Source organism: Anomaloglossus baeobatrachus, assembly GCF_048569485.1.
Source record: "Anomaloglossus baeobatrachus isolate aAnoBae1 chromosome 3 unlocalized genomic scaffold, aAnoBae1.hap1 SUPER_3_unloc_1, whole genome shotgun sequence".
Taxonomy (NCBI): Eukaryota; Metazoa; Chordata; class Amphibia; order Anura; family Aromobatidae; genus Anomaloglossus; species Anomaloglossus baeobatrachus.
The window spans coordinates 633,800-650,538 of NW_027441780.1; the positions used below are offsets into that span (position 1 = coordinate 633,800).

The 16,739-nt window shown below is 50.5% G+C and overlaps 2 protein-coding genes across 2 annotated transcripts in view; one reads left to right on the forward strand and one right to left on the reverse strand.

The window, feature by feature from the left end:
• Window positions 1–16,739, reverse strand: part of LOC142258701 (uncharacterized) — a 279,057-nt gene that overhangs the window by 78,966 nt on the left and 183,352 nt on the right. The window lies entirely within an intron of this gene.
• The window catches only part of LOC142258700 (uncharacterized), a 28,725-nt gene continuing 15,441 nt past the window's right edge, over window positions 3,456–16,739 (forward strand). The window contains 2 exon segments of the mRNA XM_075331321.1: window positions 3,456–3,560; window positions 13,814–13,914. Coding sequence (XP_075187436.1) covers window positions 13,836–13,914 — 79 coding nt within the window. The 5' untranslated portion in view covers window positions 3,456–3,560; window positions 13,814–13,835.

Here is a 16,739-nt window from a genome sequence, read left to right on the forward strand (position 1 = left end):
ACAGATCTGGTGAGAGGGGGCTGGGACATACAGATCTGGTGAGGGGGGGCTGGGACATACAGATCTGGTGAGGGGGGGCTGGGGTATACAGATCTGGTGAGGGGGGGGTGGCTGGAGGCCTATAGCTCTGGTGAGGGGGGGCTGGGGCATCCAGATCTGGTGAGGGGGCTGGGGCATACCGATCTGGTGAGGGGGGGCTGGGATACATATCTGGTGGGAGAGGGCTGGAGGCATACAGAGCTGTGTGGTGCTGGGGGGCATACAAATCTGGTGAGGGGGCTGGGGGGCACACAGATCTGGTGAGGGGGGTGGCTGGAGGCATATAGCTCTGGTGAGGAGAGGGCTGCTAGGGCATACAGATCTGGTGAGGGGGGGCTGGGGCATACAGATCTGGTGAGGGGGGTGGCTGGAGGCCTATAGCTCTGGTGAGGGGGGGCTGGGGCATACAGATCTGGTGAGGGGGGCTGGTGCATACAGATCTGGGGAGGGGGGGCTGGGGCATACAGATCTGGGGAGGGAGGGGGGGCTGGGGCATACAGATCTGGGGAGGGGGGTGGCTGGAGGCATATAGCTCTGGTGAGGAGAGGGCTGCTGGGGCATACAGATCTGGTGAGGGGGGGCTGGGGCATACAGATCTGGTGAGGGGGGGTGGCTGGAGGCCTATAGCTCTGGTGAGGGGGGGCTGGGGCATACAGATCTGGTGAGGGGGGCTGGGACATACAGATCTGGTGAGGGGGGGCTTGGGCATACAGATCTGGTGAGGGGGGGTGGCTGGAGGCCTATAGCTCTGGTGAGGGGGGCTGGGGCATACAGATCTGGTGAGGGGGGGCTGGGGCATACCGATCTGGTGAGGGGGGGCTGGGATACATATCTGGTGGGAGGGAGCTGGAGGCATACAGAGCTGGGGGGCATATAGAGCTGGTGGGAGGCTGGGGGCATACAGATCTGGTGAGGGGGGCTGGGATACATATTTGGTGGGAGAGGGGGCTGGAGGCATACAGAGCTGTGGGGTGCTGGGGGGCATACAAATCTGGTGAGGGGGCTGGGGGGCACACAGATCTGGTGAGGGGGGTGGCTGGAGGCATATAGCTCTGGTGAGGAGAGGGCTTCTGGGGCATACAGATCTGGTGAGGGGGGCTGGGGCATACAGACCTGGTGAGGGGGGTGGCTGGAGGCATATAGCTCTGGTGAGGAGAGGGCTGCTGGGGCATACAGATATGGTGAGGGGGGCTGGGGCATACAGATCTGGTGAGGAGGGGGTGGCTGGAGGCCTATAGCTCTGGTGAGGGGGGGCTGGGGCATACAGATCTGGTGAGGGGGGCTGGGACATACAGATCTGGTGAGGGGGGGCTGGGGCATACAGATCTGGTGAGGGGGGGGCTGGAGGCATATAGCTCTGGTGAGGGGGGGGTTGGGTAGGTGGGGGGGGTCACATACAGGGTTTCTAGGTGTTGCAGCTCCTCTTCCTCCAGTCTGCATCTGTGGACAGAGCTCAGCATGTTGCTCGGTAGCTCCGCCCACAGATGCACTTCCGTACACAAACAACCCAGCAGTGAGCAGTGAGTGCACGCTGAGCTGCAGGTGCCAATTTAAAGTGCCAGCAGCCCACCCATAACAGCGGCAGCACAGAGCCAAGCAGTGAAGCAGCGCTCGGCTCTGCTCTGCTCATGTGGATTAGGAGGGGGAGAAAGTCAGACGGGGAGAGCGCGGGTGGGCGGAGCCACGGGATAAAAGCCTCCCGATCGTGACACCGGGACACCCGCTGAAATCCGGTACAGTCCCGCTGTATCCAGGACGGTTGGGAGGTATGCTACAGCGAGGCCTCAAGAAATCAACTCTGATCAGTCACCTCAACACTGAACCGTCTATAGCAGAGCGGAGAAAATGACCACAAAAAACCCACTCTGATTAGACACTTCAGTAGTGACCGACTAGATCAGAGTGGAGAAAATGAGGCCACAAAAACCCCACTCTGATTAGACACTTCAGTAGTGACCGACTAGATCAGAGTGGAGAAAGTGAGGCCACAAAAAACCCACTCTGATTAGACACTTCAGTAGTGACCGACTAGATCAGAGTGGATAAAATGAGGCCACAAAAAACCCACTCTGATTAGACACTTCAGTAGTGACTGACTAGATCAGAGTGGAGAAAATGACCACAAAAAACCCCACTCTGATTAGACACTTCAGTAGTGACCGACTAGATCAGAGTGGAGAAAGTGAGGACCACAAAAAACCCACTCTGATTAGACACTTCAGTAGTGACCGACTAGATCAGAGTGGAGAAAATGAGGCCACAAAAACCCCACTCTGATTAGACACTTCAGTAGTGACCGACTAGATCAGAGTGGAGAAAGTGAGGCCACAAAAACCCCACTCTGATTAGACACTTCAGTAGTGACCGACTAGATCAGAGTGGAGAAAGTGAGGCCACAAAAAACCCACTCTGATTAGACACTTTAGTAGTGACCGACTAGATCAGAGTGGATAAAATGAGGCCACAAAAAATCCACTCTGATTAGACACTTCAGTAGTGACCGACTAGATCAGAGTGGATAAAATGAGGCCACAAAAAACCCACTCTGATTAGACACTTCAGTAGTGACCGACTAGATCAGAGTGGAGAAAGTGAGGACCACAAAAAACCCACTCTGATTAGACACTTCAGTAGTGACCGACTAGATCAGAGTGGATAAAATGAGGCCACAAAAAACCCACTCTGATTAGACACTTCAGTAGTGACCGACTAGATCAGAGTGGAGAAAGTGAGGCCACAAAAACCCCACTCTGATTAGACACTTCAGTAGTGACCGACTAGATCAGAGTGGAGAAAGTGAGGCCACAAAAAACCCACTCTGATTAGACACTTCAGTAGTGACCGACTAGATCAGAGTGGATAAAATGAGGCCACAAAAAATCAACTCCGATATAACCATACATATAAGCATACATATATCCATACATATATCCATACATATATCCATACATATAAGCATACATATAACCATACATATATCCATACATATATCCATACATATAAGCATACATATAGCCATACATATAACCATACATATATCCATACATATATCCATACATATATCCATACATATATCCATACATATAACCATACATATAAGCATACATATATCCATACATATAACCATACATATAAGCATACATATAGCCAGCTCACTGCTGAAGCAGCCAGATCAGAGGAGCACAAAACATCAACTCTGAACTAGACGTAACCGTCGCCTCAGGCCTTGTGAAATCAGACCACGCCCCTAACACGTGTCAGAAGTGACGTCATACCGGAAAGGAGCCCGTACATTCTAGCATCTACCATCCCAGTGGCCAGAAAGTAGCGTCTAGAATGGAGTTGCTTTTTTGAGACAATGACGTCACCGGAAAAGGCGGAGCCTCCTCGTGCTGTGCAGATCTGTGACCGGAAGCAGCAGTGCTCGGTCCTGTGCAGAGCGGACGGATCCTGACCCTGAGGTGGGGAAGATTCAGCTTTTCCTCATTAGTTATAGAGCTGAGGTCACACTGGATTTTGGGGTAAGAAATAAAAGTGTCTCCTGTCACTACTGGGGGCTGCAGCTCGTGTATATATCACAGGGAAGGGGCTGAAGCTGCAGCACAGGGCTGTGGAGGCTTCCATAAGGAAGGGGGATATGGGGGGCTACACAGGGCAGGGGGCGAGGCTGCATATTGGGAGGCTTACACTGGGCGCTGCTGCACGATGGAGGGGGCTAGCAGTGAAAGAGGCTGTACATTGGGGGGGCTGGCGGGGGGAGAGACTGCACGTCTGGGGGGGCTGGCGAGGGGAGAGACTGCATGTCTGGGGGGGCTGGCGGGGGGAGAGACTGCACGTCTGGGGGGGCTGGCGGGGGGAGAGACTGCACGTCTGGGGGGGCTGGCGGGGGGAGAGACTGCACGTCTGGGGGGGCTGGCGGGGGGAGAGACTGCACGTCTGGGGGGGCTGGCGGGGGGAGAGACTGCACGTCTGGGGGGGCTGGCGGGGGGAGAGACTGCACGTCTGGGGGGGCTGGCGGGGGGAGAGACTGCACGTCTGGGGGGGCTGGCGGGGGGAGAGACTGCACGTCTGGGGGGGCTGGCGGGGGGAGAGACTGCACGTCTGGGGGGGCTGGCGGGTCTCGCAGGGGGGAGAGACTGCAAGCTGGAGGGGTGCTGTAGGAAGGATAGTTAGATGGATTGGTGAATGGTGGCACATCCGAGGTGGGCCTGTAGGATGAATGGATGGGTGGCACATCAAGGGTTTTTAAATCCAGTGAATAAAGACCACAATGTGAGTCAATCAGTGACGTTTCGGTCCTTCCTTGGACCTTTATCAAACTCACACTATAAAGATCCATAAGAAAAATACAAAGTGAATATTCTCTGAAAGGTGCATGAATATTAGTGCAAACATCATACATATTACTTGTGGAAAGATCCATAGAAAAGATTTATCTATATAACAGAAAATGGGCACAATTGGATCATGGCCTCGTCCCCAGCGGCTGCAATATCCCATAATATTCACTTTGTATTTTTCTTATGTATCTTTATAGTGTGAGTTTGATAAAGGTCCAAGGAAGGACCGAAACGTCACTGAGTGACACACATTGTGGTCTTTATTCACTGGATTTAAAAAATAAAAAAATATTTTGAAAATATTTTGATATTTTCAGTGCCGGATTTATTTCTTCACTTTATTCTGATTTGATGTCAGATAGTGAGAAAAACCTGCAGATGTGTCTATAGAGAGCGGAGGGAAAAACCTGCAGATGTGTCTGTATGGCTAGGTTCACATTTCCGTTGTTTTGCATCAGTCACATGCGTTGCTTAATGCATGTGACTGATGTGTTTTACAACGGATGACAATGAACAGAATTCATTGTCGGACTCCGTTGTGTGCGGGGGGGGCGGAGTTCGGGGTGGGTGGAGCCGAGCGGGGCAGTGGCGCTGAGGACGGCAGTGCCACGGGAACTGCAGGGCTGGGGACAGGTGAGTGTGTGTATACATGCGGAGTGCGGGAGGAGGCGGAGCCAAGCGGGGAATTGTCGGGCTCCCTGCACATGTATCCAGGGTAAATATCGGGTAAGGCTGCTTTCACACTACGTTTTTTTTAACATCCGTCATGAACGTTTTTTTTAACGCAAAAACGGATCCAGTGCAAATGCGTTTTCATCTCAATGCATTTGCAATCGACTCGCGTTAACATGCGTTCACCTGCGTTTGCGTGCGTTATAGTGAGGATCCAGCAACTTGCAGTTTTTTAACATTTTTCAAAAACGCTACTTGTAGCGTTTTTGAGCTGCGTCCAAATACTGCAAATTGCTGGATCCTGACTAAACAGCACACAAACGCAGGTGAACGCTGGCGTGCTGATAGACAGGATCCTGCTTGCTCTACTGAGCATGCACAGAAACCAGCCTCGCGTGATCAGTGTCTCTCCCTCCCTCTATCTCCTCTCTCCCCTGCTTGAGAGCGGAGGAAGCTGTAACGAACGTAAATATCGGGTAACCGCGGACTTCGTTACCCGATGTTTACGTTGGTTACTGTGCAGGGAGCCGGCTCCTAGCAGCTGCAGACACTCGTAACCAAGATAAACATCGGGTATCCAAGCGAGTTACCCGATGTTTACCTTGGTTACGAACCTCCGCAGCTGTCAGATGTCGGCTCCTAGTGTTTTACTTTCAGTTCCCCTCATTCCCAATCACATGACTCCAATGCCCGCCCATAAACTTAAAGTGACAGGATCCTGCAAAATAACACATGCGTTTGCATGCGTTTTTCTTTGCAAAAACAGAATCCGCTTTTGCAGCAAAAAAACGTTCATGACGGATGTTAAAAAAACAGTGTGAAAGCAGCCTTACTAAAAGCAAAGCACTTTGCTTGGTTACCCGATATTTACACTGGTTACCAGCGTACACCGCTGTAACCAGTGTAAATATCGGGTAACTAACCAAAGCGGATTGCTTAGTAACCCGATGTGTATCCTGGTTACGTGTGCAGGGAGCCAGGGAGCATGCCCAGCGAAATTCTATGGATTGCGCTGCTCAAAAAAGTGACATGCTGCGTTCCTCCCGCCCGGTGGTCAGTCGTTCCACGACTGCTCAGTCGGGCGGAGGGTGCAACGCAGCATCATCAGTCACAATCCGCCGCTCATACAAGTCTATGGGAACAACGGAATCCGCTAAACGGATTCCGTTGTTTACCAGAGCAGCGGATTGTGACTGATACAATTTAACGGAAGTGTGAACCTAGCCTATAGAGATCGGAGGGAAAAACCTGCAGATGTGTCTATAGAGAGCGGAGGGAAAAACCTGCAGATACAGTGCTGGCCAAAAGTATTGGCACCCCTGCAATTCTGTCAGAGAACACTCAGTTTCTTCTTGATAATGATTGCAATCACAAATTCTTTGGTATTATCTTCATTTTTTTGCTTGCAATGAAAAAACACAAAAGAGAATGAAACAAAAATCAAATCATTGATCATTTCACACAAAACTCCAAAAATGGGCCAGACAAAAGTACTGGTACTGGCACCCTTAGCCTAATACTTGGTTGCACAACCTTTAGCCAAAATAACTGCGAACAACCGCTTCCGGTAACCATCAATGAGTTTCTTACAATGCTCTGCTGGAGTTTTAGACCATTTTTCTTTGGAAACTGCTCCAGGTCCCTGAGATGTGAAGGGGCCTTCTCCAAACTGCCATTTTGAGATCTCTCCACAGGTGTTCTATGGGATTCAGGTCTGGACTCATTGCTGGCCACTTTAGTAGTCTCCAGTGCTTTCTTTCCCACCGTTTTCTAGTGCTTTTTGAAGTGTTTTGGGTTATTGTCCTGCTGGAAGACCCATGACCTCTGAGGGAGACCCCCAGCTTTCTCACACTGGGCCCTACATTATGCTGCAAAATTTGTTGGTAGTCTTCAGACTTCATAATGCCATGCACACAGTCAAGCAGTCCAGTGCCAGAGGCAGCAAAGCAACCCCAAAACATCCGGGAACCTCCTCCATGTTTGACTGTTCTTTTCTTTGAATGCCTCTTTTTTTTCCTGTGAACTTTGTTGATTGCTTTTCCCAAAAAGCTCTACTTTTGTCTCATCTGACCAGAGAACATTCTTCCAAAACGCTTTAGGCTTTCTCAGGTAAGTTTTGGCAAACTCCAGCCTGGCTTTTTTATGTCTCGGGGTAAGAAGTGGGGTCTTCCTGGGTATCCTACCATACAGTCCCTTTTCATTCAGATGCCGACGGATAGTACAAGTTGACACTGTTGCACCCTCGGATTGCAGGGCAGCTTGAACTTGTTTGGATGTTAGTCGAGGTTCTTTATCCACCATCCGGACAATCTTGCGTTGAAATCTCTCATCAATTTTTCTTTTCCTTCCACATCTAGGGAGGTTAGCCACAGTGCCATGGGCTTTACACTTCTTGATGACACTGCGCACCGTAGACACAGGAACTTTCAGGTCTTTGGAGATGGACTTGTAGCCTTCAGATTGCTCATGCTTCCTCACAATTTGGAGTCTCAAGTCCTCAGACAGTTCTTTGGTCTTCTTTCTTTTCTCCATGCTCAATGTGGTACACACAAGGACACAGGACAGAGGTTGAGTCAACTTTAATCCATGTCAACTGGCTGCAAGTGTGATATAGTTATTGCCAGCACCTGTTAGGTGCCACAGGTAAGTTACAGGTGCTGTTAATTGCACAAATTAGAGAAGCATCACATGATTGTTCAAACAGTGCCAATACTTTTGTCTACCCCTTTTTATGTTTGGTGTGGAATTATATCCAATTTGGCTTTATGGCAAATTTTTTTCTTTTTTTTCATTGAAGACAAATTAAATGAAGATAATAATACCAAAGAATTTGTGATTGCAATCATTTTCCGGAAGAAACTGAGTATTATCTGACAGAATTGCAGGGGTGCCAATACTTTTGGCCAGCACTGTATGTCTATAGAGAGCAGAAGGAAAAGACCTTCAGATGTGTCTGGATGGAAACTTCTCGTTTTTCTTACAGACTCCTCAGCCCTGGTGTGGAGGACGTCACTGTGGAGGTATCATACAGTGCTTGTATTATACATTATGGGGCAGTGAAAGGGAAATCTTTGGGCTTTAGGAGGAAAATTACTTTGTAAGGGCTGTAAAGTTGAGAGGTTCTTATATGACCCAGTTGAATATTAATTACATTTTTATTTTTTGGGGGGAGGGGGTACCAATTAGAACTTCCGATATGGGGTCCCATGATTTCTATGTACGCCACTGTTGGTCCCCTTAAAGGGAACCAAACATCAGGTTTTTCGTCTATAAGGTGTAGCCAGTACAGTACTGGCACTATCAGGCAGTGTGTTGTCATACCATCAGGGTGCAGCTCGGGTGTTTAGGCGGTGAAATCCAACTTTATAAAGTTTGAAAATTCGTGCACTTTTTGATTGACGTGTGGACCTCGCTGGTAATGTCCGGGTGTGTTATGCACTAGTATCCCCGCCGCCGCCTGTTCCTCCCTCTCTCTGGCTGTATTTAAATTTCCTTCTTCAGTAACATGACATCGGAGTTGGCGCCTGCGTGTAGCACTTATCTCCAGCGCCATGTTTCTGAAGCCCGCAGTACCGTGCAGCCGTGTGCACGAGAGGGCGGCACATGTGCCCTTCTTCAGATCCCGTTGTGACCGCGGGTGCGCGCGCGGTCACAACAGGACTGGAGATCAGCTGACAGGAGGACGCGATTAGCTGCAGCTACGCTACCAGCACAGCAGCCGCCTAGGACACCGGGGCTCAGGTGAGGTGAGTTCACAATGTTGTGTGTGCCCCTGCGTTGACCAGGGCTCACCTTCTGAATGCCAGGTCACCGCAGGAAAGCGCTCACAGCTGTGTCTGTGCTATTTGTGTGTGTCTGTGCTATTTGTGTGTGTCTGTGCTATTTGTGTGTGTCTGTGCTATTTGTGTGTGTCTGTGCTATTTGTGTGTGTCTGTGCTATTTGTGTGTGTCTGTGCTATTTGTGTGTGTCTGTGCTATTTGTGTGTGTCTGTGCTATTTGTGTGTGTCTGTGCTATTTGTGTGTGTCTGTGCTATTTGTGTGTGTCTGTGCTATTTGTGTGTCTCTGTGCTATTTGTGTGTCTCTGTGCTATTTGTGTGTCTCTGTGCTATTTGTGTGTCTCTGTGCTATTTGTGTGTCTCTGTGCTATTTGTGTGTCTCTGTGCTATTTGTGTGTCTCTGTGCTATTTGTGTGTCTCTGTGCTATTTGTGTGTGTCTGTGCTATTTGTGTGTGTCTGTGCTATTTGTGTGTGTCTGTGCTATTTGTGTGTGTCTGTGCTATTTGTGTGTGTCTGTGCTATTTGTGTGTGTCTGTGCTATTTGTGTGTGTCTGTGCTATTTGTGTGTGTCTGTGCTATTTGTGTGTGTCTGTGCTATTTGTGTCTGTGCTGTGCTATTTGTGTCTGTGCTGTGCTATTTGTGTCTGTGCTGTGCTATTTGTGTCTGTGCTGTGTGTCTGTGCTGTGTGTCTGTGCTGTGTGTCTGTGCTGTGTGGCTGTGCTGTGCTGTGTGGCTGTGCTGTGTGGCTGTGCTGTGTGGCTGTGCTGTGTGGCTGTGCTGTGTGGCTGTGCTGTGTGGCTGTGCTGTGTGTGTCTGTGCTGTGCTGTGTGTGTCTGTGCTGTGTGTGTCTGTGCTGTGCTGTGTGTCTGTGCTGTGCTGTGTGTCTGTGCTGTGCTGTGTGTCTGTGCTGTGTGTGTCTGTGCTGTGTGTGTCTGTGCTGTGCTGTGTGTCTGTGCTGTGCTGTGTGTCTGTGCTGTGCTGTGTGTCTGTGCTGTGTGTCTGTGCTGTGCGTCTGTGCTGTGCGTCTGTGCTGTGCGTCTGTGCTGTGCGTCTGTGCTGTGCGTCTGTGCTGTGCGTCTGTGCTGTGCTGTGCGTCTGTGCTGTGCTGTGTGTCTGTGCTGTGCTGTGTGTCTGTGCTGTGCTGTGTGTCTGTGCTGTGTGTCTGTGCTGTGTGTCTGTGCTGTGTGTCTGTGCTGTGCTGTGTGTGTCTGTGCTGTGTGTGTCTGTGCTGTGTCTGTGCTGTGTCTGTGCTGTGTGTGTGTGTGTCTGTGCTGTGTGTGTGTGTGTGTGTGTGTGTCTGTGCTGTGTGTGTGTGTGTGTGTCTCTGTGCTATGTGTGTGTGTGTGTGTGTCTGTGTGTCTGTGCTGTGTGTGTCTGTGCTGTGTGTGTCTGTGCTGTGTGTGTCTGTGCTGTGTGTGTCTGTGCTGTGTGTGTCTGTGCTGTGTGTGTCTGTGCTGTGTGTGTCTGTGCTGTGTGTGTCTGTGATGTGTGTGTCTGTGCTGTGTGTGTCTGTGCTGTGTGTGTCTGTGCTGTGTGTGTCTGTGCTGTGTGTGTCTGTGCTGTGTGTGTCTGTGCTGTGTGTGTCTGTGCTGTGTGTGTCTGTGCTGTGTGTGTCTGTGCTGTGTGTGTCTGTGCTGTGTGTGTGTCTGTGCTGTGTGTGTGTCTGTGCTGTGTGTGTGTCTGTGCTGTGTGTGTCTGTGCTGTGTGTGTCTGTGCTGTGTGTGTGTCTGTGCTGTGTGTGTGTCTGTGCTGTGTGTGTGTCTGTGCTGTGTGTGTGTCTGTGCTGTGTGTGTGTCTGTGCTGTGTGTGTGTCTGTGCTGTGTGTGTGTCTGTGCTGTGTGTGTGTCTGTGCTGTGTGTGTGTCTGTGCTGTGTGTGTGTCTGTGCTGTGTGTGTGTCTGTGCTGTGTGTGTGTCTGTGCTGTGTGTGTGTGTCTGTGCTGTGTGTGTCTGGTGTGTCTGTGCTGTGCTGTGTGTGTCTGTGCTGTGTGTGTCTGTGCTGTGTGTGTCTGGTGTGTCTGTGCTGTGCTGTGTGTGTCTGTGCTGTGTGTGTCTGTGCTGTGTGTGTCTGTGCTGTGTGTGTCTGTGCTGTGTGTGTCTGTGCTGTGTGTGTCTGTGCTGTGTGTGTCTGTGCTGTGTGTGTCTGTGCTGTGTGTGTCTGTGCTGTGTGTGTCTGTGCTGTGTGTGTCTGTGCTGTGTGTGTCTGTGCTGTGTGTGTCTGTGCTGTGTGTGTCTGTGCTGTGTGTGTCTGTGCTGTGTGTGTGTCTGGTGTGTCTGTGCTGTGTGTCTGTGCTGTGTGTCTGTGCTGTGTCTGTGCTGTGTGTGTGTGTGTGTGTTGTGTGTGTGTCTGTGCTGTGTGTGTGTGTCTGTGCTGTGTGTGTGTGTCTGTGGTGTGTGTGTGTCTGTGGTGTGTGTGTGTGTGTGTGTCTGTGGTGTGTGTGTGTGTCTGTGGTGTGTGTGTGTGTCTGTGGTGTGTGTGTGTCTGTGGTGTGTGTGTGTGTCTGTGGTGTGTGTGTGTGTCTGTGGTGTGTGTGTGTGTCTGTGGTGTGTGTGTGTGTCTGTGGTGTGTGTGTGTGTCTGTGGTGTGTGTGTTGTTTGTGTCTGTGTCTGTGCTGTGTGTGTGTTGTTTGTGTCTGTGTCTGTGCTGTGTGTGTGTTGTTTGTGTCTGTGTCTGTGCTGTGTGTGTGTTTGTGTCTGTGCTGTGTGTGTGTTTGTGTCTGTGCTGTGTGTGTGTGTTGTTTGTGTCTGTGCTGTGTGTGTGTGTGTTGTGTGTCTGTGCTGTGTGTGTGTGTTGTGTGTCTGTGCTGTGTGTGTGTGTTGTGTGTCTGTGCTGTGTGTGTGTCTGTGCTGTGTGTGTGTCTGTGCTGTGTCTGTGGTGTGTGTGTGTGGTGTGTCTGTGCTGTGTGTGTGTCTGTGCTGTGTGGTGTGTCTGTGCTGTGTGTGTGTGGTGTGTCTGTGCTGTGTGTGTGTCTGTGCTGTGTGTGTGTCTGTGCTGTGTGGTGTGTCTGTGCTGTGTGTGGTGTGTCTGTGCTGTGTGTGGTGTGTCTGTGCTGTGTGTGTGTCTGTGCTGTGTGTGTGTGTCTGTGCTGTGTGTGTGTGTCTGTGCTGTGTGTGTGTCTGTGCTGTGTGTGTGTCTGTGCTGTGTGTGTGTCTGTGCTGTGTGTGTGTCTGTGCTGTGTGTGTGTCTGTGCTGTGTGTGTGTGTGTCTGTGCTGTGTGTCTGTGCTGTGTGTGTCTGTGCTGTGTGTGTCTGTGCTGTGTGTGTGTGTGTGCTGTGTGTGTGTGTGTGTATGTGTGTCTGTGCTGTGTGTGTGTGTGCTGTGTGTGTGTGTGTGTGTCTGTGCTGTGTCTGTGCTGTGTGTGTGTGTGTCTGTGCGTGTGTGTGTCTGTGCTGTGTGTGTGTGTCTGTGCGTGTGTGTGTCTGTGCTATGCGTGTGTGTGTCTGTGCTGTGTGTGTGTGTCTGTGCTGTGTGTGTGTCTGTGCTGTGTGCGTGTGTCTGTGCTGTGCGTGTGTCTGTGCTGTGTGTGTGTCTGTGCTGTGTGTGTGTGTGTCTGTGCTGTGTGTGTGTGTCTGTGCTGTGTGTGTGTGTGTCTGTGCTGTGTGTGTGTGTCTGTGCTGTGTGTGTGTGTGTCTGTGCTGTGTGTGTGTGTGTCTGTGCTGTGTGTGTGTGTGTCTGTGCTGTGTGTGTGTGTGTCTGTGCTGTGTGTGTGTGTGTCTGTGCTGTGTGTGTGTGTGTGTGTCTGTGCTGTGTCTGTGCTGTGTGTGTGTGTGTCTGTGCGTGTGTGTGTCTGTGCTGTGTGTGTGTGTGTGTGTGTGTCTGTGCTGTGTGTGTGTGTCTGTGCTGTGTGTGTGTGTCTGTGCTGTGTGTGTGTGTCTGTGCTGTGTGTGTGTCTGTGCTGTGTGCGTGTGTCTGTGCTGTGTGCGTGTGTCTGTGCTGTGCGTGTGTCTGTGCTGTGTGTGTGTGTGTCTGTGCTGTGTGTGTGTGTGTCTGTGCTGTGTGTGTGTGTGTCTGTGCTGTGTGTGTGTGTGTCTGTGCTGTGTGTGTGTGTGTCTGTGCTGTGTGTGTGTGTGTCTGTGCTGTGTGTGTGTGTGTCTGTGCTGTGTGTGTGTGTGTCTGTGCTGTGTGTGTCTGTGCTGTGTGTGTCTGTGCTGTGTGTGTCTGTGCTGTGTGTGTCTGTGCTGTGTGTGTCTGTGCTGTGTGTGTCTGTGCTGTGTGTGTCTGTGCTGTGTGTGTCTGTGCTGTGTGTGTCTGTGTGTCCTGAATGCAGGCCTGGCATTACTGGAGTTTCCTCCGGTAGCCAGTCCGACGCTGCACTGAAGTGTGTAGGTTTTTTGTTTTTTTTTTCAGATGATATTGGATCCGGATTGGACGGCGCGGGACCCTTGACCCAGGATTACTGCAGAGAGGGGTTCTTTATTTCAATAAAGATGGAGTCACTAATTGTGTTGTTTTATTTTTAATAAAAATATTTTTGTGTTTTTTTGTTTTTTTTTATCTTTACTAGAAATTCATGGTGGCCATGTCTAATATTGGCGTGACACCATGAATTTCGGGCTTAGGGCTAGCTGATAATACACACCTAGCCCTAACCCCATTATTACCCAGTGAGCCACCCGGCATCAGAGCAGATAGAATAGTTGGATACAGCGCCAGAAGATGGGGCTTCTGTGAAAGCACCATTTTCTGGGGTGGCTGCGGACTGCAATTTGCAGCGGGGGTGCCCAGAAAGCCCATGTCAATTGTGAAGACAAAGCAATGAAGGAAATCCCAATGTCATAATGTACCACACTAAGTGGATCCTGCCACGTCTGCTTCTACCCCTGCTGCACTGACTCTGGGGCAGCACGGGCGATATAGGAGGCGTAGCGGCCATGCATGGATTGGTCTCAGGGGCCACACGGCTCTGGTAGCAGAAGCGTCCATCTAGAACCTTCCACATGACTTTTCCTTCTGTCCGTGACTTTTACATTATTTATTTTACAGCTTTGAAATTCAGGGAAAAGATATGCAGAACGCTGCAGACACAATGGAAAAAGGAGAAATGGACGTGCGGGGTGATGAACGGAGTAGAGACCTTTCCACAGGTAACCCTCCTCGGTGAAGTCACCATTAAATAACAAAGAGAACAGTCACATTCCCAGCTGCAAGGAGAAAATAAAGTTACATTTTCCTGCTGCCTCTCGTATACAGTCACCGATGCAGTGTGGGAAAAATAAAAATATAAAGATAAAAATATCAGCCAGCAGCCGCCCGGAATTGCCGCATTCATTAGATGCGACAGTCCCAGGACTATACCCGGCTCATCCCGAATTGCCCTGTGCGGTGGAAATCGGGGTAATAAGGGGTTAATCATGGCAGGCGTCTATGAGACGCCTCCAATGATTAACCTGTAAGTGAAAGTAAATAAACACATACACCCAAAAAAAATACTTTATTTGGAATAAAAGACAAAAATACACCCTCTTTCACCTTTTTTTAAAATCCCCAAATACCCCTGCAGGTCCGACGTAATCCACAGAGTTCCCACGACGCATCCAGCTCTGCTACATGAAGCTGACAGGAGAGGTAGTAGAACACCGCGCTCTCCATCAGCTCCACGCAGCAACTGAAGTGAATCGCGCTGTCAGCGGTGACGTCGCTGAGGTAGTGCCGGGGTGTGTGCGGTGATGATGCATGTGGTAGTGCCGGCGTGTGCGGTGATGATGCGTGCGGTAGTGCCTGCGTGTGCGGTGATGATGCGCGCGGTAGTGCCTGCGTGTGCGGTGATGATGCGCGCGGTAGTACCTGCGTGTGCGGTGATGATGCGCGCGGTAGTGCCTGCGTGTGCGTTGATGATGCGCACGGTAGTACCTGCGTGTGCGGTGATGATGCGTGCGGTAGTACCTGCGTGTGCGGTGATGATGCGTGCGGTAGTGCCTGCGTGTGCGGGGATGATGGGGGCGGTAGTGCCCGTGTTTGTGCGGGGATGATGGGGTCTCTTTCTCTCTCTTTCTCTTTCTCTATTAAAAAAAAAAAAACGGATCTGTTCTTTTACCGGATTTTACACACTCTGAGACTGATCCGTTGCATCATACGAGCACGATAGTACCCGCCCCTGTCGCACATTCGATATGTGTTGATTGCTGCTGTAGCGAGGATTATCGCTGCGGCAGCGTCACACGCACATACCTTGTCGGCGACGTCGCGGTCACCGCCGAACAATCCCTCGAGGCTTCATTGGGGAGGTACGTTCGGTGTCACCGTGACATCACTAAGAGGCCGGCCAATAGAAGTGGAGGGGCGGAGATGAGCGGGTCGTAACATCCCGCCCAACTTCTTCCTTCCGCATTGACGGTACCGGATTGTCCCAACCTGAGTGTCCTCCTTAGGTAGTCCTGGTATGATGATATACTCCTGGCAGCCGGAGTCGAAATCCCTAGACTGAGGATATGGCCTCCAACCGGGACCGGAGTCCCTAGATTGAAGCCACAGGATATCCTGGTCCCCTAGCCAGCTCCGGAGAGCTTAGACTGGGTCCATCAGCATTCATCAATCTTCATCTACTGGTGGCTTAAAGAAGTCCCTCTCTTATAGCCACAGCTTTCCCACTTGGATACACTGCGTCCTCATCGATTGGTTGGACAAGATCGCCTCTCCCATTGGTTGAATCTCAAGCTGCATGGACAATGTTCATCCAAATGATGTCCACAGAAAGACTGAGGGTATCTACATGAAGTCTGCAAGTCACAGACTAGATAATGGCTACTAAGGTAATCACATTAGCAATACTCAACTACAATACAATCATTACTGGAAGAGTCTGGAGAAACAATACGTCTGGCTTTCAGTGGCCAACACAATTACATGAGTCAACAAAAGTCTTGTAGAAACAATGAGTGATTATCCCCCATCTATAAACAAACTGTCTTCGTGTCTGGCTGAATTTTAAGAAACTTTAACCCATGAGAGGCATTGGGTGTCCATGTCGTCACATTCCTCCCCCTTCTTAATATTAGCCAGACATGATAGGCTTCCGATCATCCTTCTCCTCTTGACGGCATTGTCCTTTTTAATGGTGAGGTCAGCATCAGAGGCTTGCATCTATACACCTCCCCCTGATTACCTCCCCCAAGTTGAGCAGCCATATTGTGGACAAGCACTAAGGTGGGGTCCATGAGTTGGGCCTGCATACATTTCTTACTATCAATCTTTCCCCAGTCAATAGCCACAGTGTGGTTAGGCTTACTCACGGTTCTTGGCTCAGAAGTGGATGCTGGAGACTGGGAATGTGAATTATCCTTGGAAAAGATGTTAGATAGATCCACATCAGGGTCCTGCTTGGCTTGGAAGTGGGTGATGGCTGCTTCAAGTAACTGGATAGTCCTTGTCCTAGGTCATTCTCCAAAATGACTGGTGTGAGCAGGTAATCCACAAGCCCCACTTTCACTTCCCTCTGAGTGCTATCCAAAACAAATGGCTTGGTGGGGTCATCTATGAACCCCACTTCAACTTCCTCCTGGTTAGTCCCCGAAACAACAGGTGTGGGGAGGCTGTCCATAAACTTCATATGGACCTCTTCCTGGTCAGACCCCAAAGTAACTGGTGTGGGGACGGTGTCCATAAGCTCCACATCAGCCTTGCTCTGGTTAGTCTCCACAATGACAGGTATGGGGAGGCTGTTCACAATCCCCACATCGATCACTTCCTGGTTGGTCCCCAAAATACCAGGTGTGGGGAGGCTGTCCACAAGCTCCACATCGACCTCTCCCTGGTCGGTCCTTAGGTCCAACTGCACAAATGCCAGAGGGATGTCTGAGCGCTGGCCCTCAGCCAGGGAGATGGATAATTGGGAATCTGGTACAGGGTCTTTCTTCAGCGCTCTATTGGGAGACCCAGACGATTGGGGTATAGCTACTGCCCTCCGGAGGCC